Source organism: Neophocaena asiaeorientalis, unplaced genomic scaffold (genome assembly GCF_003031525.2).
Source record: "Neophocaena asiaeorientalis asiaeorientalis breed wild unplaced genomic scaffold, Neophocaena_asiaeorientalis_V1.1 scaffold79, whole genome shotgun sequence".
Classification (NCBI taxonomy): Eukaryota; Metazoa; Chordata; class Mammalia; order Artiodactyla; family Phocoenidae; genus Neophocaena; species Neophocaena asiaeorientalis.
In genome coordinates, this window is record NW_020175402.1 from 1,730,951 (window position 1) to 1,757,753 (window position 26,803).

The 26,803-nt window shown below is 37.3% G+C and overlaps 1 protein-coding gene across 1 annotated transcript in view; it reads left to right on the top strand.

The window, feature by feature from the left end:
- Positions 1-7,841: 7,841 nt before the first annotated feature.
- Positions 7,842-26,803, top strand: part of KDM1A (lysine demethylase 1A) — a 51,253-nt gene continuing 32,291 nt past the window's right edge. The window contains exon 1 of the mRNA XM_024766901.1: positions 7,842-8,003. Within this exon, the coding sequence (XP_024622669.1) occupies positions 7,853-8,003 (151 nt within the window). The 5' untranslated portion in view covers positions 7,842-7,852. The remainder of the gene's footprint in view (positions 8,004-26,803) is intronic.

A 26,803-nucleotide genomic window follows, 5' to 3' on the forward strand; every position in this document is an offset into this window, starting at 1 on the left:
AGCCCCGGTCTTGGGCCTTGAGCCCCATGCCCCCCCGACCTCCCCAGTCACCGACCTCCACCCACCTCTCCACTAGCTGGCTGGGTGAGGTGGGAGAAGGGAAGGTCTTTGCGTGTGGTGAATGCGTCTTCATGCCGGGACCGGGCCGTCCTGGGAAAGGGGGATCTCGGGGAGGGGTATTTACTCATTTACATCTCGTACACCTTTTCATTTTCTTGACTGGGAAAAATGGCTCCCTGACGTGGAGTTATGGTTGGCCTTGCTGGAGACATACATCATTTGTTTGACCACAGATGTGTCTGGAAGCTGCTCAGCAATATTTATGTGTTTCGGCCGGGAGCACATTGAGGCTGTAGGGTGATGCTAAAGAAATTGCCTTAGCCTCGAAGACCGAAAAAAAGGAACTTTTTTTTTGAGCCCTTTGCTGTGTGCTAGAGAGTTTTGCTCTTTGTCCTTTTATCCTGTCAACGATCTTTTGATGTAGAGTTTTACAAATGAGGAAGCTGATTAATAGAGTTAATATCAATTAGTCAAGGTGTAAATATACGACAAGAAAAGGCTTTGTCACAGGACAGTATATACAGACTCACATCTCTGGGTGCCAGATGCTGTGTTCAAAGCATCACCAACTTTTTATTTTTGCTAAACACCAACTGGCAGGTTTTGCTAGCCCCATTTCAGGAATGAGTAAGCCGAGGCATGCAGTTTAAGCAGCTTGCCCAGAGTCGCAAAACTAAGTAAGTGGTGGAACTGGAATGTAAGCCCTACACTTAAAATGTGATAAGGTAGCATCAGCCTCTGAAACAAAGGACCACATGTGACACCAACGGTGAGCAGGGCACTGGGGCAGTAGTAGGGCACAGACTTTAGACATGGCCCTTTTCTGGAGATTTCATTGTGCAGTTGAGAAAACTGGAAGTATATGTACATATAATTTTAAGTAAATATTTAAAATTATGTAATTTATGCATATTACAAGTTTTCTATCTCTATATAATTTAAGTGGATATACCAAGTCAGTGTGTATGAGGAGCTTCTTGAGTATTGCCCAGATTGAGAGCCCTCAGATTGAATTGCCCAGTTTTGAGAGATCTCTCTCCAAGAATACCTTGCTCCAAGTATAAAGGAGGGAAGTCTTTGGTGGGGGGGGCGGTTTAACCAACGCATAGGTTGGCAACTCCCAATTCTCTGAAATGAAATAGAGGACAGAAGCCCAATTGGGTTTTGATTTAACTATTTCAATAGAAAATTTGGCCAGAAACCAGATGATAAGATCTTTTTTTTTTTAAGAGAACAAGGTGTCTCTTATATATTTATGCATGCATACCTGCATGGTAGGTCTCTTAGTTGCTGCACATGGGCTCCTTAGTTGTGGCTTGCCAGCTGCTTAGTTGCAGCACACAGGCTCCTTGGTTGTGGCATGTGAACTCTTAGTTGCAGCATGCATGTGGGATCTAATTCCCTGAGCAGGGATCCAACCCAGGCCCCCTGCATTGGGAGCACGGAGTCTTAACCACTGAGCCACCAGGGAAGTCCCTCAGATCTTTTTTTTAAAAACAGGTTTATTGAGATAATTCACATACCATAAAATTTACCATTTTTGAGTATGTAATTCAGTGATTATTAGCATAGTCACAAAGTTTTACAACCAGCACAATATCCTACAGTCAATTGTAGGATATTTTCATCACCCCCAAAAGACACCTGTACCATTAGCAGGCACTCTCCATTCATCCTTGGCTCCAGCCCCTGGCATTCACTAATCTTTGTGTCATTGTGGATTTGCCTTTTTTGGACATTTTATGTAAATGGAACCATATAGCATGTGGCCTTTTGTGTCTGGCTTTAGCATGTTTTCAAGGTTCATGCATGTTGTAGTACTTGCATTCAGTACTTGATAGCTCACTTACCAAATAATATCCCAGTGTACAAATATACCACATTTTGTTTATCCATTCATCATTTTATAGACATCTCCACTTTTTGGCTGTTGTGAATAATGCTGCTGTGAACATTTGTGTACAGTTTTTTGTGTGAACATGTTTTTGGTTCTCTTAGGTATGATACCTAGGAGTGGAATTGCTGGGTGGTATGGTATCTCTGTTTAACTTATAGAGGAGCTGCCAAACAGTTTTCCATAGCAGCCACATCATTTTACATTCCCACCAGCAATATTTGAGAGTTCCGATTTCTCCAATCTTATTGACACTTGATAATGTCTTTTTATTATAGCCATCCTAGTGGGTGTGAAGTGCTATCTCATTGTGGTTTTAATATGTAGGCTAAAAATGTTGAATTGAGTATCTTCTCTTGTCCTTATTGGCCATTTATATATCTTTTTTGGTGAAATGTCTATTCATAGCCATGGCTCATCTTTAAATTGTGTTGTCTTTTTATTGTTGAGTAGTTAGAGTTCTGTATATACGGTGATTACAAAAGTTTTAAATTTTGATTTCCAGTTTATTTTTTCTTTTGTCCCTTTTGCTTCTAGTGTTCCATCTAAGAAACCATTGCCTAATCCAGTGTCATAAAGATTTACTCCTATGTTTTCTTCTAAGAGTTTTAGCTCTTGCATTTAGGTCTGTGATCATTTTGGAGTCAATTTTTGTACATGGCATTCTTTTGCATGTGTGTATCCACTTGTCCCAACACAATTTGTTGAAGACTGTTCTCTCCCCTTTGAATGATTGACACCCTTGTTGATTGACCATAAATGTAAGCGTTTATTTTTCCACTCTCAATTCTATCCCATTGATCTATATTTCTGTTCTTATACCAGTACCACACTGTCCTGATTACTGTAGCTTGGAAATATGTTTTGAAATCAGGAAGTGTGAGTTCTCCAGCTTTGTTCTTTTTCAAGATTGTTTTGGCTATTCTGTATCTCTTGCATTTCCATATAAATTTTAGGATCAGTTTATCAATTTTTGCAAAAAGGCAGCTGAAATTCTGATTGGGATTGTGTTGAATCTAGATTAATTTGGGGCTTGCTGTAAGATTTCTTTGTAATTCTCCTGTGTTTAATTTTCCTTTGTGATTAGCTCTGAAACTCTCAAAAGAAAAATGCGTTATGTGTTTATTTGGTGAGCAACTAGGAAGTAAAGAACTGGGGAAGCTGACCTACGTATTCATAGCTAGTCTTGGGAACCAGAGGAAGCAGACCTCAAAGGATAGAGTATCCATAAAGGAGTAAAATGGAAGCTGAGTCCACTGTAGATAGACCTTGCTTCAAGACCTTGCCTCAAGAGTTTATGCAGAGGATATATCTATATTTTATAGCCTGGGAGCTTATTCATTTTGGGGAGGGACACTCTTTTTTTTTGGCCACACCGTGCAGCATATGGTATCTTAGTTCCCCGACCAGGGATTGAACCCATGCCCCCTGCAGTGGAAGCAATAAGTCTTAACCACTGGACTGCCAGGGAAGTCCCTGGGGGGAGCCCTCTTTTTTAAAAAATTTATATATGCATAAACATGTATATAATTATATAAATAAGTAAATATATATATATAATTATGTAATCAAAATTAGGTTCAGGGTATTGGAAGGAGTCCATGCAATTGAGGGTCCCTGAGGCTTAAGTTTCATTAGTTTCAGCGTAAATTCACCTCTGAATGTCTATGCTAACATTATGGCAAACTATTTAAGGTTTGAAATTGTTAAATTGGGCTGAGACTTTGGGAACACCACACAGCTTAAGGAATGGTGTCTTGAGCTGGGCCTTGAAAAAGGACAGAATTTTTTTTTTTTTTTTTTTTTTTTTTTGGAGGACAGAATTTTTAAAAGTGTTCTGGAAAAGGATGGACTTCTGGAGTTAACTCATCCTCCTGTGATTCCTTTTCCTCAGAAAAATAAATCCTACCTTGTAACATTATTAGGTTTAGATATAATGTAAATAAAATGCTTATTGCAGTGTCTGGCATAAGTAAGTAGGTACCCAGTGATTAAGTATTACTAGGGAAGAAAAGGAAGTGAAAAATGCTTGGAATATAATAGAAAGTGGTTTGAGAAGCAACAGGGAGTCCAGAGTGGACAACTGAATGTTGGGAACAATGGGCAAATGAATTTAATTGGAAATGAGGTTCTTCTAGGAGCAAGATAAGTTGGAGGGATCAGTATGTTGCAGAGTTGTATCTAGGTTGTAGAGAGCCAAATACTAAATATGTGCTGTCCAGGATGGTAGCCACTAGCCACCTATGGCTGTTGAGCACTTACCATGTGGCTAGTAGATTGAGGGAACTGAATTTTTAATTTTAATTTAATCCTAAATAGCCACATGGTAAGTGCTCAATAGCCATAGGTGGCTAGTGCTACCTTATTGGACGCACAGATACAGAACATTTCCATTATCTCAGAAAATTCTGTCAGACAGCATTGCACTAGATTATGAAGTATAAGTGCTATGAGAATTTAGAGAAGGGAAAGATACATTTGTAAGTTTGGAAGACTTAGGGAGTAATTTGCAGAGGAGGTGGGCCTTGAGTTTTAGGCATTGGATTTACAGAAAAGGTGGGAGTAGCTTTTAGGGAGTTTAGGGATGATTTTGACGAGTGTGTTAGAAAATGATTAGAGGTAAATTTGACTAGTTAGAGCTAGAGAGTTTATATGCTGTTTTGACAGTTTGGGCATTCATTTGTTAAACTATCTGAAAATACAGTGTATTTGGACAATTAATCTGGCACTTGTACCCTAGGTGAATTACAAGGAAGAACTGTTAAAAGACTGGAGCTTTAAGGTGGTTGGGAAGTGAATGAATCACTGTAGCAAGGATGTGGAAGAGATAGGAGAGACTAGAGATACAAATTTGAGAGTCACGGGTGTACAGGTAAGAACAAGTACCCTACTGACTCATCTGCCTGTTGGGACACCTTTTTGTACTTGGTTATAGTAGTTGTAGAACCTCTGAAGTCTCGGAGGATTTTACTTAGGGATAAAAGATTCCCAATCCTTTATGTTCATAGCATCCATTCTTTCTGTCAGGGGAATAATTTTTATTTTTTAGAGTTTGTATTATTCTTTCAGATGGTTTTTAAACTTTTTTGTAAGTGGAGAAATCCTTTTTTTACAAAATATAATTTTATGCACAATCCCAAAATAAAATACTACTTGCCTGTTTTATATGAAGTTTAAGTTTATAACATTTATTTTAGTTGTCAGTCTTTGAGACAATGAGGCTGTTTTGGTAGAGCCAAATTTGGGAGTGGAGGTTAAGCATAATAAATAGTTTCTGTATTTTGTTTATGAAGTATTGTACTGATTGACAAGTAGTGGTAGTGCAAAAGGTTGTTCCCTTTGTTTTTAGCTTGTCTTGCCATCTCAGGACACTCTCTCAGTTGAACAGAGATGGCAGAAGAAATTTTATTCTTCAGTCTACCCAAAATTGAGTTACCTAAGTAGTACAACTTCATGTGTTGGTGATCTCTAAAGGGTTATGGTTTGGTTTAACATATGAGTACTCATGTTAAAAATACATTTTAAAATTAGTAAATGAAATCCCCCCAAAATCCAAGGGTTCTGTGGAACACAGTTCTTTTTCTGTTGTTGTTAAATACTACCTTAGATATTCTTACTCCTATCTCTAGGTATTTTTCTGATCTCCTTTTTTTCTTGAAAGCTAAGAGCTCTAGACCAGCCTCTTCCAAGTGTATTCCTTGTTAGTAGTTATTACATCAAAACATTGGATTAAACAATATTTAAAAAGATTGTTTTTGCTGTGAAACTTCTCATTACTTTTAACATGTATTATGACTTTCCTAGAGGGGGCCTATAAAGAATGCAGTGTTTCCCTAACTTTAATCTTGGATTCATTTTTCCTTCAAAGGGCGTGGTGTCTTAGGCAAAAGCTGAACTACTTCAGTAGAGAGGATCGTATATTATTGTTTGTGTTTGTCTCAGAATTTGCACATTGCCCAGTTCCACAGTAGGCACTTGTTAAGTGATTATTGATTGAATGGGTAGGATTGATGGGCAGAGGATTAAAGGGCTGAATCTTTGGGTCAGGGAGAGATCAAGCACTGTTGAGGGGTAAAAGGTGAAAGGAAGCTGCATACTGTAAACATGTATTACATTTTCTAACCCAGCTCCCTCTGAAACTTTTTTCCCTCCTTGCTGCTTTACCCATTATCCTGAGGTCTGTTCCTAACAGTTTAATCTCAGTTAAGTAGGATAAAGTTTGCTATCTGCATTTTTGGGAGATTTTATTGTAAAGTCTCTGAGATGTTTACCTGATCAGGTTTTTTTGTTTGCAACTAGAGTTTCAGTTTATTAAGGGCAGAGATACTCATTCATAATCATTTTCTCCATTGTGCCATGTTCTCAGTTCAGTATTTGATAGATAAATACAGTTATTCATGTGTTAAATAAAATTCTTAGAGCACAGGTCAAAACTATTCAATTTATCCATAATTGTTTCCATTTTCTAACCCAATCCCTGTTTTCAGTAAAACTCTTACCTCCCCTAGCTACGTACTCCCCCACCACCCAAATCCTGTGGTCATGTCATTTAAAAAAAAAAAAGAAGACAGATAATAGCAGCCAGCCATCTGGAGCAATTTCAAAGATATTTCAAAAGTTAAAATAGATTACATTCACTATAATCCACAGGACGATGCATTTCAGAAATCTAATATATTTGGAAGCCATGTTGTCTTTGCCCTGTCTCCATCTCGAATAAATACTTTTTATTTTATTCGTTTTATCTTTTCATTCAGTCCAGAATAGAGAGCTCTTGTTTCTGTAGCTTCCTTGTTAGGGTAGGGGTCAAAATGATGATTTGACAGTGTTCCAAGGTTGATGACTATTTGTAATACCACATTACACATTTTAACAAAGCGGTCCATAATAATCTTCCCTATCCTAAGTTGCTTTACCCCCCAATAAAACATTCATTAAGACTGCTTCCTCTTTCTACTTATTACCTGGTTTTCCCCTTTGTAACGGGTGTGAATTAGTAGTAAGGCTTGTAGTCTCCATATCCACATGACTTACTCCTTAATTTGTTGTAATAAGGATTCTTTGCTCTCATCATTCAACTCTCTTAGGTCACCAGTGTTTTGTTTATGTTTTTGTTTTAAGCAAATGTACCGTTTTATCGTTTCAGTTTGACTATTGCCATTTGCAATTTTTATTCCCTGCCCACCCTCCCCACTCCTCAATTTGGTTTCTAGAATTCTTTTTTTTTCAGTACGCAGGCCTCTCACTGCCGTGGCCTCTCCCGTTGCGGAGCACAGGCTCCGGACACGCAGGCCCAGCGGCCATGGCCCACAGGCCTAGCCACTCCAAGGCATGCGGGATCCTCCCCGACCGGGGCACGAACCCATGTCCCCTGTATCTGCAGGCGGACTCTCAACCACTGCGCCACCAGGGAAGCCCTCTAGAATTCTTTTGCTATCTACCTATGGAATAGTAGTTAGAAGTACAGATTGGCATTAGACAGACTTGTTATTCTAGCTAACTGTATTTTTGTCTGACTGAGGGCTAGTTTAGTCTTTTGTTGAAACTTCCAGTATGTGAACATGATATATACATATGTATAGATTCACACACAAACACAATTAATTTTTATTTGTAGAGAGCCTCAGAGTCATTGATTTGAATTTCAGTACTATGATGTAAAAGTTACAGTTTGGGCTAAATCTGAACTGACACAAGATTATTTCATGAGAGATTTTGTTTTTAATGGTTACCTATTATGAGCTAGCTTGTTCCTTGTTATTTGCTTATTTTCCTTAAAAATTGAAGTTAGAAAACAATTCATATTTACTGATGGTTCCAAACTGAGTTTCTGACTTTAGATGTCCATTGTATTTAGCTTTCCCTGGTATAATCTCCATATAGGTAGAGTACAGAGAGATGGATGAAAGTTTGGCCAACCTCTCAGAAGATGAGTATTATTCAGAAGAAGAGAGAAATGCTAAAGCAGAGAAGGAAAAGAAGCTTCCCCCACCACCCCCTCAAGCCCCACCTGAGGAAGAAAATGAAAGTGAGCCTGAGGAACCATCTGGTGAGTTGTAGTAACTAACCACAGTTTTGTTTTATCTTAGAAATAAGAATAAATGAATTTATTCCTATTCTGCAATGTTGTTTATGTCTTTGGTTTATACTCTTATATTGGCCATGTGTATTTTTGTGTGTATGCACATATACATGTATACACACATAAATATACACGCATATATACATAGTGGTACTGACATGCTTTTTGTGTGTGTCTGTACATATAGGAGGAAAGTAAAGAATGAGGGTAGAAGGATAATGGCTGTGTAAGGTCACTGAAAAGTTGGAGAAAGTGCACAGAAAGCCAAACCCGAAGAACCAAACCTTTCAGTGATAACTCTGATTCAGAATTTAGAGATAGAATGATTCAGAAATTATTCTGGCTAAATTATGCCATTTACTTCATGGTTAGATATTTTCAGGTAAAACCTTCCTGGTGTGGATCAGTTTTGAAAAGCATCTTTTCCTGGTGAACAAAGATAAAAATACATTCTGAAGTCAAAAAGGAAAGACTTAAGTGCCTGTTATTGTTTAGTTATTGAGCCCTCCAGTCAAAAGAATGGTATAAGAAAAGGCTGTGAAGAGATTCTAAGGTCACACAGTCTTCCCCATGACATTGAAAGATTATTGAAGCCTATAGTACTGTTTTCAGAGGTTCAAACATTTTAAAAGAATTCTCACTAACATCCCCTCAGTGAGTCCTACTGAGGATACCCAGACCAATTAGGAATACCCTTTTGTTTTGGAGAGACCAAACAAAAGTAGAATCTTAATTAATATTTCATATATTCTGCCTTTAATGGCTACTCTTTAACTCTTCTTGACTTTGAATTTTTACTAAGTTCTTCTCATTAAAATACTTTCTGTATTTCCAGTAGCTCCAGGCCCATTCACCTCACCAATTCTTTAGAGAGCATTACAAATCAGGTGTTAATTTAAACTTAGATTTAGAACTTATCAAACAGATTCTAGCTAAAACTCAAAAATTTATAATTTACAGTAATTGTAATAAAATGTGATAAAAGAATACAGTTTGAGAGCATTTAGAAAAAGATAGATTCTGGGTTTAAATCTTCTCAGGACTCAGATTTCCTAAGAATGATTTTCCTAAAACTTTCTTAAAATAACTTATCGGAGAGTTACTTACTGGGAGTGGTATATTACCTTTGGGAGTAATGTCCCTGAGGCAAACGTACCTCAACAACACCTCCTCTCTTTTTGTTGATTTTTTTTCCTCCTTTTCCTAGTCTTTTACATTTAGCTCTCTCCCCTTCTTTCTGTCCTTACTCCCAACTCTTCCCTTGACTCTCTACTCCTTTCTTCTATATTCTTCTTTGATTCTTGCCTTTCTTTTTTTCTACCTTTGCTGTAGATTTGCTAATGAGATACATGGGGATAATCCTTTTGATAGCTGTTATATAGCTCCAGAGGCTGCTGATCTCTTAGTTTAAGGACTCTATTATTCAGTAGATGATCTGATATCTCAGATACTGCCTCACCCTCTTTTTTGTGTAGTTGTCAGTGTCTCCAGTAAGAAACTGATTTACCATAAGGTATCAAGTTGATATACACTTTGTCCTCTGAGAATTTTAAACCAAGTCTTGGTGTTTTCTTTTTTGTGAAAGAGGTTTTTTATTTTGTTTTCCTTCTTCCATAAATGTCAGATATTGTTCCTACAAAGAGTAAATATCTTTTTAAAAATTATTTATTTGGTTGCTCTGGGTCTTAGTTGCGGCAGGCGGGCTCCTTAGTTGCAGCTCGCGGGCTCCTTAGTTGTGGCATGCATGTGGGATCTAGTTCCCTGACCAGGGATCAAACCCGGGCCTCCTGCATTGGGAGCATGGAGACTTATCCACTGCGCCACCAGGGAAGTCCCCAAAAGTAAATATCTTAGCAAAGGGATTTAGGATCTGGGGAACTGTCTTTATGCCATTATGTTCTAGTTAATGTTAATCCAGTGGTTTAGTTTAAGTTTTAAACTATTTAATATTTTGGAGAAAGTTAAAGTTTTGTTTCTTAAGTTTAGGATATCTTCAGTGCTCAGAGGTGTGCTGATAACAGCCAAAACTTACCAATTATTTGTGGTTATGAAAATAAAGTTATTTTTCCTCTAAAACAACTCAAAAAAATTTTTTTAAACATTTGTAGGGTGAATTAGGGAATACTTACCCTGGAAAAGTAGTGGTAACTTACTGGCCTGCAGAATTTAGAAATAGTTTGGGTCCTCATGGTGAATAAATATTATCAGGGAAGTTCAAGTATGTAGAAACTGTCCAGGGTTTCCAAAATCTCTTGTCTTATCCGAACTAGTTCTTTCACTTAAGTTTTCATTCAGAAATTGAATGGAAGCCTTGCCATATGCGTATTTAAAATCTTGAGAGAAGATGTGGGTCTGATTCTTTACCAAATCTTTTCAGTTATTTTAGGTGATAACTAGACATTAACCTACTCTCTTAAAATCTATAGGGTTTGAATACATTTCATTCTTACCAGCTTTTAAACATGTTTAGAAAATTTTGCTTTGCCTTCCACAGTGTTAAGAAGAATAAAATATTTTGTTAATTATGAAAGCACGAGGTATTCTGAAGTCAGTGGGTAAAATGATTTGACTGGAGAAGATTCCTCTAGGAGACTTCTAAGAGGAGACCAAAAAGGAAGGTTGGAGCCTTGGTTACCAGGCTAAGGAATTTGAACTTGATGTCCTTTAAGCACTGGGAGGATCTGGCCATGGGTAACACTGAGGTTTTTTGAGTGAAGGTGCTGTATCAAAATACGTGTTTTGGAAAAATCAATCTATGTGTTCTATAAGGGCAAAGTAAAGGAGTAAAGAGACTGGGATTGGAGAGGTGATTTAGGCTATTTTGGTAATTGAATTTACTAGATTTTGATCAATGGAAAAATGTTCTCAATATCAAAGTTGAATTTTTTGGGAAACGAGGTTTGGGTTTCAGGAATTCCCTGGTGGTCCAGTGGTTAGGACTCGGCGCTTTCACTGCCTGGGCCCAGGTTCGATCCCTGGTCTGGGAACTAAGATCCTGCAAGCCTGCATGGCGTGGCCAAAAAAAAAGGAGGTTTTTTAATTGAGAAAAAGTTCTCTGTTCTGGGTTAAACACTGTTTGTAGATTTGTCAGTTTTTAATTATAACAATGTGGCATTTAGTTCTATGGTAGTCACATAGGTAAATGTATTTTTCATACTAAATATTACTGCTTATGTTTAAAATTCACCTAATTTGTTTTCTTAAACATTTCCATGTATTTTTATATTTACTATACACTTCTGAATATATTTGTTTTAACAAACGATGGTTTTATTTGGTTTTTCAGTACCTTTTCTATCAAGATAAAAGTGGCAACTGAGCCTGAACAGGTTGTTTTTGGAATTGAGTGTTTGGTTATTAGTGGTGTCACATAATAGCGTCTACAAAATAGAGTAAAATCTCGGTTGGAGTTTACATACTGGTTTAGAATAATTGCTGCTCTGTTAAAGTAGCTTTCTATTGGAGAAAAGCTTTATTCCCTTCTTGACTCAGTTGTTACCCTGTATACCTTAGATTATTCCTCAGTGAGGTTTTACTAAGTTAACTAATTTGCTAGCACTTAACTTTTTTATTTTCATACAAAACATAGTTTTTTCCCTTCACTGCCTTTCAGCAGTTGAAATTTTCCAGAAAAATCTCACTAAGTAGTTCCTGTATTTAAATTTTGTATTGGATTACTGTTTAGGAACTCTGGTTTGGGATTACTGTTTAGGAACTCTAACATTTGGTATTAGAAGTAGCTTAGTTGTATATAGCTTAAGATTTGTATGGAAACTTACTCTAAAATAAAATGAAATTTGAAATGGGTTCTTAAGATGCCTTTCTTAAGACTTCTTCACGTTAATGGATTTCTCAATAGAGACATCAGAAGTATGTTTAAAATATATGTATGTATGTGCACGTGTCTGTATGTGTACCATTTTTCCAGGCTCAGTGCTGTGCTAATTCAAAGGCTTCCATTAACCATTGATTAACTCTTCAAATCAATTTTGTTAGATATTGTTAGCTGGTCGGTGACGACTTTATTATATTCCATTTTATTGAATGACTGTGGGAAGAATCACTTTATCTCCTTCTTTAAAATAAGGATTCTGGTGAGAATATAACAAAGGAAAGTGTTTGCTCTCTTCTCTGTTGTGCATGGTAATTTTGGATATGTTTGGTGTATGTGTTTGAAAGATATGTAGGCTTTTAAACAAATTACAAAACAATGAGATGTGAGAGCTTGCTATGACAAAAAATTCTGTATGGTTTTAATAATTTGGAGGCCTTGTTCATGTAATAGTCATGCTGTAGATTGAAAGTATTTTTAAAAATCACACAAAAGGAGATGCAACCTGAATTAGTAAAAATACTAAATTTATATAAAATATACAAAATATGCATGTATGGGTAGAAGAATTTAGCTTAAAATTCAGTGAAATTTGATCACAAATACTGTTGACAAGAGATTGACCGAAAACTTGATGAGTTGCTTTATTTGCTGTAGCAAAAATCTAAAAGGCAGAGTCTTTTGGACTATCCTTTAGAACTCGGTATAATAGAATTTGACCAGAGAAGAGCTGAAGTTGGACCTTACTTTAAAAGAAAAAAATCAATGGTCGGTCCCAATATTTGTACAGTGGTCCTTATATTTTCATAATTCTTTGTTTATAAAGTACCCTGATCATCTCTCCTATGAGTCAGTCATACTGATTGCAGTCAGTAAAAGTGCTGGATTTGGCAGCGTGGATAGTTATGGTCAGAGTTCAGGTGAATACTTTCGTTTATCAGGCTGTAAGTACTCTCAAGTGGCACATCCCAGCCTTTTCTCTCTCCATGCCTACAAGTGCACAGCCCCCATACCCAGCAGGAGACCCTTCTTTGTAGGTTTAGTAGAAGTTGCTAGGAAATTGATCCCTGAAGAGTTGTTTATGTTGCCATTTTGGCCTGCTAGTGTCAACTAAGTGCCTGAAATCATTTGATTTTCTCATCATATGAAGTATGGTGTATACATTTAGAAAACAGACCTAGGATTAATTTTCTTGCCTTTTTTTTAAAAAATAAATTTATTTATTTTTGGCTGTGTTGGGTCTTCGTTGCTGCACGCGGGCTTTCTCTAGTTGCGGCGAACAGGGGCTACTCTTCGTTGCAGTGCGCTTGCTTCTCATCACAGTGGCTTCTCATTGTGGGGCACAAGCTCTAGGCGTGTGGGCTTCAGTAGTTGTGGCACACGGGCTCAGCAGTTGTGGCTCTCAGGCTCTAGAGCACAGGTTCAGTAGTTGTGGCGCACGAGCCTAGTTGCTTCGCGGCATGTGGGATCTTCCCGGACCAGGGCTTGAACCCGTGTCCCCTGCATTGGCAAGTGGATTCTTAACCACTGCACCACCAGGGAAGTCCCAACCTTTTTTTTTTTTTTTTTTTTTTTGGTTATAGCATCATTTCAGTGTTCTGATTTGGAACTATGCTCCAGAATAACTTACTAGAGAGCTGGGGGAAAATGTCACAGGCCGAAAAGGTAACCTAGATCAATTCAACAAAATTTTTGTATTTTGAGAGATTACTAAAAATGGGCCAAGATGTATATTACTCTCCAACACATGGTCCCCACTCTCAGATAATTTATAACCTAATGTGAGATACAGATGTATACATAAATGTATAATAGAAGGCAAAATACTCTTAGATGTTACATTTCAGGGTAAAAATTTAGAGAGACTTAGAGGCAGAAAGGGTGGAAAGGAAGGAAGTCTTCAGATCCTTCTTTACTTACAGGAAGAGTTAAAAAAACAAAAAAGAAACCCAACAAGGTAGGGGATTGGTGGTGTGGAGGGGAAAATTTTTATAGAGACATTTTCCACACAAAATAAGATTTTCACAAATGTGCAGCTCCTCATTCACTTTATTCTACATACATTAATTGTAAAACTGTAGTGCTTTGTTCCGGGCATGGTGCTGGATTCTGAGGGTTCAAGGCTGAAGACTAGGTCCTCCTGCAAAGAATTCACAATCCAGTTTAGGGTTACAGATATTAATTGACAACAATGAAGAAACAATACGATAAAAGTATATACAAAGTATGGTGAGACTGCAGAAATTGTTTTCAGATGTTTTTCCCAAAATTGGGTTTTGGAAGTTTTACTTTAAACATGAAGGAATGAAGTTAGGCTTTTATGAAGCAATTTGAGAGCCCTGATTTTTAACTGTTTACTGCTATTGGCTGATAAGAACCATTGAATCAGATGCTACCAAGTTATGTTTGGTCTTTAGAGATTGACCTGCTTTTCTTAATGAATGATTTTATTTTATTGATAATTTTGCTTTATTTTTTATTAAGGCAAAATAGTAATTTGTTTAGCTGGGCAACTTTATTTTTGTAATCTCCTCGTATTCTTTTGCTACCATCCTTTATTTGGTGTGATCATGGATAATAGAAGAACAGGATACTTTGAGGATTTTCTCATCTGAAAAATGGGGCTTGATATGAGGATCATATGAGAAGATATGGGCTCCACTTTTGTGTACAGATGTCTTGTATTTATTAAACACAGTTGAACCAGGAATACGGTGGGTTGTTGGTGGTGATGTTTTGGGGTTTTTTTTGCGGTACGCGGGCCTCTCACTGTTGTGGCCTCTCTCGTTGCGGAGCACAGGCTCCGGACGCACAGGCTCAGCGGCCATGGCTCACGGGCCTAGCCGCTCCACGGCATGTGGGATCTTCCTGGACCAGGGCACGAACCTGTGTTCCCTGCATCGGCAGGTGGACTCTCAACCACTGCGCCACCAGGGAAGCCCGGTGTTGTTTTTTTTTAATTTATTTATTTTATTGAAGTGTAAGTGATTTACAGTGTTGTGTTAATCACTGCTGCACAGCAAAGTGATTCAGTTATACGTATACACACACACACACACACACATTCTTTTTTAAAATATTCTTTTCCATTATGGTTTATCATAAGATTTTGAATATAGTTCTCTGTGCTGTACAGTAGGACCTTGTTTATCCATTCTGTATTTAAAAGCTTGCATCTGCTAACCCCAACTTCCCACTCCATCCTTCCCCCAACCCCGTTTCCCTTGGCAACCACCAGTCTGTTCTCTATGTCCATGATCCTGTTTCTTAGATAGGTTCATTTGTGTCATATTTTAGATTCCACATATAAGTGATATCATATGGTATTTGTTTTTCTCTTTCTGACTTCACTTAGTATGGTAATCTCTAGTCGCATCAGATCAGTGTTCTCGTCAGAAAAAAATCAGGTTAGGTAATGGACTAGGTTGACATACATACTCTGTCACTTTTGGAAACTGGAAATTGTATGTGGTAGCCCATTTTCAATAATGTGAACAGATCATTTTTTACAAAATAGATAATTCTTTAAGCTTTTATATGTTAAATCATAGGAGGAGTGGCAAATCTTGGTACTAATAAAGACTTTCTCTCCTCAGAGAATAACAATGTAAATCCATGTATCAACTATCGAGATATAACATTAAATTTTGCCATATTTGCTGAGCACAGAGGTTTTAAACATTTGAAAATAGGATTATTTTTGATTTTCCTATTTTTTAGCATCTTCTGATATTTGAAGATAGACGAATACATATGATTAATTAAAGCCTAAGAAGTTGTATGTTTTTCATAGCATTGTAGACTCAAATCATGTTTAAGATGGAAGGAGCCTCTAATCATAGCCCGGGAAGATATAGATAGCCAGAGTTCTGAAAAACTGATACATGAGCAGGAAAGGGGGACTCTCTTGTTGAGAAGTACATTCATGGTTATGAGTTGTGAAAAGTTATAATGGTTCCTTTAATAGCAGCTCCAGAATAAAGTTCCATATTGGCCTTTTTAAAAACAGGTAAATAACTAGAAAAATAAGCTTTGTTTTTAAAAAACTACCTGTACTCAAACACAGCTTAAGCTTGGTAGTTGAGCAACATAACATAGCATCTGAATTGTGGGCTTTCTTTGCAATATTTTGAAAAGTGAACTACAAACCAAGATTTTGCAACAAAATAAGTAAGGAAAATCTATGGAATGTGGAGGGAAATAGCATGTGAGAAAGTCGGTTCTTTCAATTGGCTTACAAAACCTTTGCCTTCTTCCCTAGCTTGTAGGGCTTTTACTTTCTTTTATATAGGATCCCTGCTACTGAGCTTCTCAGTTCTGCCCCAGTGTTAAGTTCAGGAGCAAAGCAGTGCTACAGCTCCTCCAGTGGTACAGTGAGAAAATTCCAGGCAGGCTCCTACCTCAGGAAGCATGGTTTTCCTGCTTTCTAGACTTAAAGGCTATCTATTTTAGTTCTTTGTTTTATTTTACTTGCTGTGTTAGGTCTTTGTTGCTGCGCGTGGGCTTCTCATTGCGGTGGCTTCTTCTGTTGCGAAGCACGGGCTCTAGGCGTGCGGGCTTCAGTAGTTGTGGCACGTGGGCTCAGTAGTTGTGGCTCGCGGGCTCTAGAACGCAGGCTCAGTGGTTATGGCGCACGGGCTTAGTTGCTCTGCGGCATGTAGGGTCTTCCCGGACCAGGACTCGGACCCATGTCCCCTGCATTGGCAGGCGGATTCTTAAACACCGTGCCACCAGGGAAGTCCCAGTTCATTATTTTAAACAAGAGTGTAACCCTAGAATTGCTGCTCTAATTGGAGATTTCGTTTTGGTTAATTTTGTTGGGGAGTATTGATCAGTGTTAGGTGTTTTAAAATGCCTCTAATGTGCTTCAGAGGAACCCCCGAGGCTCTTCCTTCAGGATAGTTTAGTCTACCTCTCTGAGCCCAGTTTACTTTGCTTTGCGTTTCTTTGAGCTGCTGTAGATGATTTATTCTTCTGCCAAAAATCATAGTCAAAAAGTTAGCAGGAAAGAGATGTATCAAGCAAGAGTGGTATACTTGAAGGTGTTTTTTAAGCCACCTCTCACTACAGCAGGGACAGGAAGGCAGCACAACTTGGTGATGGTCACCAATAATTCATTTTTCTCAATTTTTTTCTTTTTTACTTTTTTTATCATTTATGTTGACCAATTCCTCTTTGAAACTGTGACTTTCCTTATGAGATTAATCATACAGCTGCTTCAAAATTTTTTACCTCCATGTTGATTTAAAATTTCTTATACCCATTCTCACTTGTGAGTTCTAGTCTTTAATTTCCAACCATCTTTAGAGTATTTCCATTTAATTTTACTAATCTGTCTCCCAGATTTCCCATTTTTTCCATTGTATTACTATTCTCCTGAACTTTGGAAGCTTGGAGTCTTGAAAGCCCCTTATCTCTTTCATCAAGTCTCTTGTAAAGTCATGTGTCTTCCTGTGCACAGCCTCTTCACCTTGTCCATTTTTACTGTCACCTTTTAAACTTTTTTTTTTTTTTTTTTTTGTGGTACGCGGGCCTCTCACTGTTGTGGCCTCTCCTGTTGTGGAACGCAGGCTCAGTGTCCATGGCTCACGGGCCCAGCCGCTCTGCGGCATGTGGGATCTTCCCGGACCAGGGCACGAACCTGTGTCCCCTGCATCGGCAGGCAGACTCTCAACCACTGTGCCAGCAGGGAAGCCCTACTGTCACCTTTTTATTCTGCTGGATTTCACTTCACATCTAAATTATTTCAGTAGTCTTTCGACTGGATGTCCTTTATCTAGATCACCTTTCTCCTCTAATCCATCTAGTACAAACTGATTAAAGTATCACTTGTTTTGTTGCTTTCCTGGTAAAAATACTATTCTCCTGCATTACTATTAAGATCAAGTTTAAGTTTTGGCCCTGAAAGTGGCCCATTTTTGCTTATCCTTTGTGTCTCCCACTGCTCTTTGAGATCATCTCCTTCATTAAGCAGGGTGCTGTGTGCGATTCTTCGTACATACCATGTCTGTGGTTTTCTCCTTGCTTTTGTAAATGTTCTGGACCATGCTGTGGTATCACCGTACCCCGCACCCCCCACCCCAGTCTATCCAAATTTCTGGATTTGTTCGGAAAAGCTTCCCTGATTCCCCCAAGTGTGTGTTTCTTGTTTCCTTTAAAAAAAAAAAGTTTCTTTCTGGATATTTTTCATCTTTCCCCAATTAGATTATGAACCCTTTGAAAAGAGGGACTCAGCCTTTTCTACTTTTGATTTTGTGCTTGGCAGTTTGGATGGGTATTCAGTAAACATTAAATTTGTGAGCTTATTAAGTAAGAAACTCAACTAGTGTGTTAATATAGTGCAAACTTGTATGTTCAAAGATGGTTTTAACTTTTGAGATGTTTTTTTCCTTTGCTAGTTTCTTAGGTTCAATTGAAGTCAATCCTTGGCAGTTATTTTTATTCTGTAAATTTGGTAAAATTTTGATTAAATAAATTTTGATGAATTGATTTTCTGTTTAAAGATCATTGCTTCCTAGAAGATTTAGTAATTCCTCAAAATGTTTACAAAGTTATCAGTTAATGTGATTCCAAGAAACTAAATAGTCAAAATGTGATGAAAGGCTTCCCTGGTGGTGCAGTGGTTGAGAGTCCGCCTGCCGATGCAGGAGACGCGGGTTCGTGCCCCGGTCCGGGAGGATCCCACATGCCGTGGAGCAGCTGGGCCCGTGAGCCATGGCCGCTGAGCCTGCGTGTCCGGAGCCTGTGCTCCGCAACGGGAGAGGCCACAGCAGTGAGAAGCCCGCGTACCGCAAAAAAAAAAAAAAAAAAAAAAAAAAAAAAAAGAAATGTGATGAATATGTTGTTCAGTATGTTCCTGGGAACAACACACCAATGATTCTCGCCTCCATGCCTGCCAGATAAAAGTATTTGAATGTAATACTTCCTCTTAAGATGTTGAAAGAGTGGTCTCTTGAGAGTTTGAATCAAGATGAAAAAACAATTCAGTAGTGTGACTATAACTAAAATACTTAACTGTTCTTCAAGAATAACTTAACAGATCTGTAGATTTATTAGAGGACAACTGAAAGGCTGCTATGTAAGATAAACTGAAAAGATTTTATTTTCAACTTGGAGAAGATATGCACAAATAAACTGTATTAAGGTCTCTACTTCAAACTTGAGGATTTTGTGTGTGTTGTCGGCGGGGGTGTGTGAAAACAAAAAGAAGTCTGCTCGCTCAGTAGTGCCAAAATCAGGGTGATATTAAAAAGTTGCTGTGTATATTTTCATCTTCTGTTTTGAATTTGAGCTCATGGAAGATAACAACCACATTTGCCTGCGGTTCCGTGTCTTTGTGCCACTGTCAGAAGCAGAGTTCTAGGCCTGAAAGACCCGAAGAGCAAATGAATATGGCATTTTATATGTTCTAATCAGAGACACTACCTGGATGGAAAGTTAGCTGCAAACATTTGTATGTGTGCTGTTCTTAATAAAATGAATATTCTGTTAAAGAATAAAGGAAATTAATATGTAATTATAAGACCGTTTCTTATGCCAATTGTATTGCATGATTCTGTGCTTTGAACATTATAGCATGCTGGCAAAACAAAGGATCTGAGAGCTGGTAAAGCAAAAAAAAAAAGAGGAAGAATTGGTCTAGAATACCACTAATAAAAATGGTGCTGTTTTCTGCTGTCTTTGGAGAAGTAGGCACCCTCAAAATACTCATGAGTATATTGTGATTAGAGAAAAAATAGCAACTTTACTTTCAAGCAGGTTATAAATATACATCAAGAGACAAATACATTGTTCATTTACTTAATTTTAAGCACTTTTTGTTTTCCATCATTTCTTTCATGTTTATATCATCTTCTGCTTGGTTTTCTCCTGTTTCTCTGCTTAAGTAGTATTTTAGAGTTTCATTTCTTTTTTGACTTTCTGTTGCTATGAGAGATACCTTTTAAAAATCTTCCAGAGTATTGAATATTTCCCATGTTTCTCCTACGTATTTTTATCGAAGGACAGTGTCTTTATAAGAATTTTGTTAGTACCTCTTTTCAAAAGCAGACAGCAAAAAAGACTGCCTTACCTTGTTGTAAAAGAGCAACCTTGTTGACCTTTTGAGCACATAAGTCAGGGGTAAGAAATCCATATTTCTATTAAGAAAAAACATTGACAGGAAAAAAAAATCAGTAAATAGCATATTGTATGACATGTAGTGGGAGAAGAAGGAAAATGATAGAAATAGAAAGGGTAAAATAATTCAGTCTTAATGGCAAGCTTGAAAGTGTTTTTTGGTTTTGTTTTTACTTATTAAGAAGTGGTGAGATGCCATCATTAGAAGAGACTGTTGTTTTCATTCTTTCTTAAAGAAGCCAGAAACATAATTTGAGAAAGAAGAGCTATATTATTCCTAATGCCTAAATGTTCTTCTTGGAAACTCTTTCATTGTTTTCAGCCCCTTTCCCCCCTTCTAAAATAATAGCTTAATCTTCTGGTCTAGTTTGGTGCTATTTGGAACCAAAGAAAATAATGACGACAATTTTAACTCTGAAGCTTTTTAACTCTGAAAGACTTTTAAATGAATAAATCCATAAGTTCATTAAGAATGAACATTTTTTAATTTAAACTTTAAAAGTAAAAATTTAAATGTACAGCCTGCATTTTTAAGATACGTTTACAGATTGGATTTCATAATTGGAGTTATCTCTTCATAATTATATGCCCTTTCCAAAGGCTGTAAACAGCAAATCATATACCTTGTACCTTGTCTGAGAAGCATAACCTTCTAGAACCTAAAGTACCGTTTATACAAGAGCAATGTGAAATAATTTTAGGATGGGATTCTATTCTACTTTCAAAGCAGACCATATACCATCTAGCAACACATTGTAATATTGTCAGAAATCATTTATATACGAATACCTTCATATACTTAAAGATGAAAATGTCATTTTAAGTCTCACAGACCTGGGATCATTCTTATAGTAAGGGGGCTATGTTAGTTTTACTTTCCTGCTGCCTTTTAACTCAAATGGTAGAATAATCAATCTGCTTTCTAGTTGAGATTCTTTTAGAATAAACTGTTTAATGAAGAGTGTCCAGTTTTAGATCTTTGGGGGATGGTGTTTCATATCTTCCAAAGATCACACTGGTAGTAGTTTTCCCTAGTATATCAGGTGGCGAGAGGCTTAAGAGGATCATTGCATCTGTCTTGGTGATTGATTTTTGGAAGAGTCTGGAAGATGATCTATCCTAACTTTCTCAGGTTTAACTTTCAAGCTGTGATACTTTTCTTAAAGTTATTTCTGTACATTAATCAATGAGGAAAATTTCTTAGAGGGCTTATTTTGAAGCTTGAGGTAGAAGCTCCCCCATCATCTTGCCTGCTCCAGCCTTCCCCCTTGTGTTATGTCTATCTACAGTACTTGGCATATGGCTGTGAGGTGTTTTATGGTGTTGTAATTAAAGTGTTACTGAGGAAGCACTGGCACGTTCAGCTCTGGCACTGTCTAGTATGTATAGTGAATGAAACTTCTTTTGGAACTGAATCTCTTAGTTATCATCCCTTCTTTGAAGTCAAGGGGAGAATATTTCATTAAAATTATGTCTTGCTTGTTGTCTTATATATATTCTTTTTAGATAGAAAGGTAAAGTTTAAGAGACATTGAGCGGATGCTGAATTGTTGCAACTCCAGGTCCTAGAGCCCATGTCACACCCACTCTCAGTCTAGCAACAAGTAGTAAAAGACATTTGGAATCCCTTTTCCCCCATCCAACCTTGACTATTAAGACTGACAGCAAGGATTTAGCAATTAGAAATACTGCGTACTTTGTTCTCCTACCTTTCAACAAGAATCAGCATGTAAAGTTGAAGTTTCCTGACCAGAATTTGGAAGACTATAATGTGACTCCCTGGGCCTTGATTCCAGAAGAAGGAGCTCTCTGAATATGCGTTTACTAGTTGGTGGTGGATTCGTGAGTCGCCAACTATTAGGCCTTTATGTCCAGATATTATCTCAATTTATGGAGTAAGGTCCCTGAGTTCTCCTCTTTCCTTCCACAGGGCAAGCAGGAGGACTTCAAGACGACAGTTCTGGAGGGTATGGAGACGGCCAAGCATCAGGTGAGGGTGGCATTAGATGCTTGCCACTTAGCAAGAGCCGCCAAGTCAGGGTTTGATGCTTGCAAGTGTTTTTGGCTGTAGTACCCACATTTTAGCCAGAAGCGCAGGGGAACTTTAACCCACAGGACAGAGTAGTATAATAGGAGAAAATGTAGACAGAACAAAGGCAAGCAAAACCTTTTGAAGTCCTCAGGCCGATCTCAGCCCTCCACTCTTCTTCATGTTTTTGAGGAGATGGCGGGTACTTTTCTCCCCAGCAGGCTTTTTATAGTAAAAGTAAACATGATATAAAACATAGACTTAGAAATCATGGGACCTTTACAAAGAATAATAACTTTATACACAGAGGGGAAGCCATAGGCTGAAAAACAGGATGGAAAGGCCTTCTAGGATTAGTCAGAGGAACTATGTGGGCAAGAGAAATGGTTGTTAAGTGGTATTGGATACAGTTTTTTCAGTTAACATTACATAGTTAATCATTTTGCAGTTTAAACATTTTGCTTCTCACATGAAAATTAATCTTTGTTAAAAAGTCTGCTTGAAGTGCTGTTTCTTTTCAGACCAAACTATGAGATTTTAACTTTTGGAAAAAGTAAAGGGTTAAATGATTTATAGGGGCCTATCTGGAACAGTTAAAGTTTGTTCCAAGAATCCAAAGTAGAATATCTGGATTTCATCCTTTACCTCTTAAAGGATGCAATTGTGTGTGCCAGTGCTCAAAACTAGTTTATATATACATTTTGATAGACTTGGAATAGGTATCACTTATGGAGTTTGTCACTTTTGAACTCTTAAGTCTACTTTAAAATTATTTATTATAGTTTGTGTACAGCAGGTCCAGGGAATATTTTGTATTTTACTCTCTTAGATCAAAAATAGTTCAATGTTAATACAGAAATTAGTACTTAGGGGATCCAGAATGTTAGAAGTAGACTTCTTTAAATGCTATTTGAAGGATTGGAGGTTGATAATCAGTACATGGTTGTCTTAGAGGAGTTAAAATTCTCTTTCAGAGTCTGTATCTGGCAGATAAATCTTCAAGAATGCTTTTCATCAAATGATGCACAATTGGATCTTCCATGGAACTGTTGAGGGTCAGGGATAGCCTTTAGAGCTTTAATCTTGAAGAAATAAATTGAGTTTTGTTGTTTCTTTTTGTTTTGTTTTTACATGAGTAATAAATAAGTTTACTCTTTTGCTTAAATAAACAACATGTTGTATTGCTGAAAGTAAAAGCAGACTTTCTTATAGAACTGTGGTGCTACTGACTTAATATTAGTAGAACATGAGTTTTAAGTGTTTCCAGGAATGGTGGTGACTATTCTGAACCCTTCAAGGTCTCTTCTTTAGATTTTCACCTTGTTCAGAAGCATGTATTTGTGAGATGATCAGTCAGAGTTAGAAACGTATGCTTATAAGTGATCAATGTTATTTTCTTAACAAAACCAAATGACTGTCATGAGTATCTTGGGACCAGGATCACATCTTGACTTTTAAAAAATCATAGCAAGTTGGTGTTTACATCCTAAATCTTGAAAGTTAGAAGGGAACTTGAGGTCGTCTTGCCTAGCTTTCTGCCTTCAAACAGGTGGTATTTGTATCACCCCTGTTTTATCAGGTCCTGAAACACAAAGTTAAATGACTCGACCAGGAATATACCCAACTGTGGAGGAGTGAGAACCCAGAGGTCTCGTTTCTTATGCGTATACTATTCCTTACACCTTCCCTTATAGAATCATTTAAAGTGTGCGTTTACGCTAAAAATAAAAAATCTAAAGCATAAGAAATCATAGGCTTCTCCTCTTTTTCCTTTTTCTCTCTTCTCTCCCTATTCTTTTATTTTTAAACTATTATAGGACTGGATATGGTGCATCTAAACTTACTGATTTTAGGAAGTTTATATGTGCATCCTATCAGGCTCTTGTTTTCCCTCTTTAGCTAGAAATCTAATTGTAGTTAATTTTATCTACGTTAATAAAGGGGGGAAAAAGGCAAGAAACTCATGGAGGCCTTCTTTTCTGTTATATCTCTCTTACTTCATTCAAGATGCTACCTGTATCATATCAGAATTGGGGGGAAATGATTTCATGGAATAGCAGTCCTATATACTCACTTCCCCCCCTCCTTTTTTCTGCCTAATTGATATATCCGGAAAGATCTAAATTAGTCCCTTAAATATTTAACTACTTTTACTGTGTTTTGAGAGAAAGCATTAGCCAATCAGACCATTAGAAAAGGCAATTATGCTTTAGCATGACTGCATTTTGAAAGGTGATGCTGGAAATTTCCTGTGTTAAGTGGTGAGAAAGAGGAATTGAACAGAGGGCAAGATTGGTATGTAGGCAGCCTTGGGGCTTTTAAAAAATTTAGGTAACATCTTTGAAATATTCTAAATTTCCAGAATACCAGACTCTGTTAAGTACACACAAACACCAAAGTATAAAACTGTATTCCAGAGCCAAGTGTAAATACTTCTGAATTATATGTACTACTGCTACTTTTAATCAGGATATTATACTGAAGACAATTGTATTCTGTAAGGTTCTTCCCTCTAAAGGAGATACTTGAGTTAGATTATCCAGAGTGGTTTGTTAGTTCATTTTGAAATATTTTATAGAAAGAATGTTTTGATTTAGCTTCTGAGCAGTTTAAGTTCCAAATTAACATTTTTTGTTTCCTTGGAAAAAAGTTAGATTTTTTCATCTTGCACACTTTTCACCTTGATTTTGATAATGGTTTCCTTCTTTGGGATAGTAATTTTCATCCCTAAAAACCAGAAGGAAGGCAATAATTACTGAGTTTTTAGGGACCATTTTTCATTTTTTAAAAATTTGTTTTTAAGAATAATTGGGGTTGTTTTCCGATGTTATATAGAAGAGAGATGGAGAACAGTATTATTCCACATATACATTAATGTTACAACTTTTGGCTTCTTTAATTCCTTTTGTTAAACTTTTGATGTTTGATTCAAAGATAATTTAAAACTGTCATAACTGATATAAAATTTCTTAGTTGTTACATATTTCCCAAATTAGCCAACTATATTGGAGCGATTTCTGTTGATAAGAACACTTGGAATGAGGAACCAAATATAATGTAAAATTTAGTGCTTTTTCCCCACATGATTTTTCTGGCTGTCATTGACAATAGTATTTTGCAGTAGGATTGATGTTCATTGACCACTTATTAAACATATATATAGAAGATAATATAGCTAAGAAAGAAAACTACCCTGTTTTGGGGAGGGAGAAGTAGAGTTTACAGAGTTCATTGGTTGTCTTATTAATAGTATACACTCATGAAATATACCAAGAAGTACCCTATTAAGAGGTATTTGGTCCAAATACTCAGGATTATTGGGTAGATAATGCTTCTTATAAATGTGACATGTTTTGGGACTTGGCTTTGTTTTTTGTTTGTTTATTTTGATTTAGGGGTACAGGACTGGAGACATCAGAGCTGTATAGTTGGGGCTTCCCTGGTGGCGCAGTGGTTAAGAATCTGCCTGCCAACGCAGGGGACATGGGTTTGATCCCTGGTCTGGGAAGATCCCACATGCCGCGGAGCAAGTCCACGTGCAGCAACAAAGATCCAACACAGCCAAAAAATAAATTAAAAAAAAAAAAGCTGTATAGTTTTAGAAGCTTTCAAATTACTGAAATAACCTATACGTCTGATAGTCAGCATTTCTTCTTTTCATGCCTTAATTTCATGCTTCACCCTCCACAACATGGCTGTTACTGATTATTTTTTTCCTTAAGGAGTAATTAATTCTCCTGACAGTCTTTAATTTTAGGTTGAGATTCATTAAATGTGAGGATTATTGATTTGATCTACTGTTGTGAATACAGTATTTGTGCCCTCATAATCTATTGTGAATGGATGAATTTTTCTTCTTGTCTCCAACAACAGTATTTCTTAATGTACAGCCCACAGTAGCATTAGACATTTTTGCTTAACCTCTTGTTAACCATTATTTTTTCCTAGATAGTGTTTGGATGTCTTTGTGAAAACAACACCTCAATAGCTTAGCTATAATTTTCTAAGTTACATCTTTACCTGCTTTGTTCTTCTTCTTCTTCTTTTTTTAAACATCTTTATTGGAGTATAATTGCTTTACAATGGTGTGTTAGTCTCTGCTTTATAACAAAGTGAATCAGCCGTACATATACATATATCCCCATATCTCCTCCCTCTTGCATCTCCCTCCCACCCTCCCTATGCCACCGCCGCATCCCACCCCTCTAGGTGGTCACAAAGCACCGAGCTGATCTCCCTGTGCTATGTGGCTGCTCCCCACTAGCTATGTTTTCCATTTGATAGTATATATAAGTCCGTGCCACTCTCTCACTTCATCCCAGCTTAGCTTTCCCCCTCCCCGTGTCCTCAAGTCCATTCTCTACGTCTGTGTCTTTATTCCTGTACTGCCCTTGGGTTCTTCAGAACCTTTTTTAGATTCCATATTATATGTGTTAGCATACGGTATTTATTTTTCTCTTTCTGCCTTACTTCACTCTGTATGACAATCTCTATGTCCATCCACCTCACTACAAATAACTCAATTTCGTTTCTTTTATGGCTGAGTAATATTCCATTGTATATATGTGCCACATCTTTATCCATTCATCTGTCGATGAACACCTAGGTTGCTTCCATGTCCTGGCTGTTGTAAATAGAGCTGCAATGAACATTGTGGTACATGACTCTTTTTGAATTACGGTTTTCTCAGGGTATATGCCTAGTAGTGGGATTGCTGGGTTGTATGGTAGTTCTATTTTTAGTTTTTTAAGGAACCTCCATACTGTTCTCCATAGTGACTATATCAAT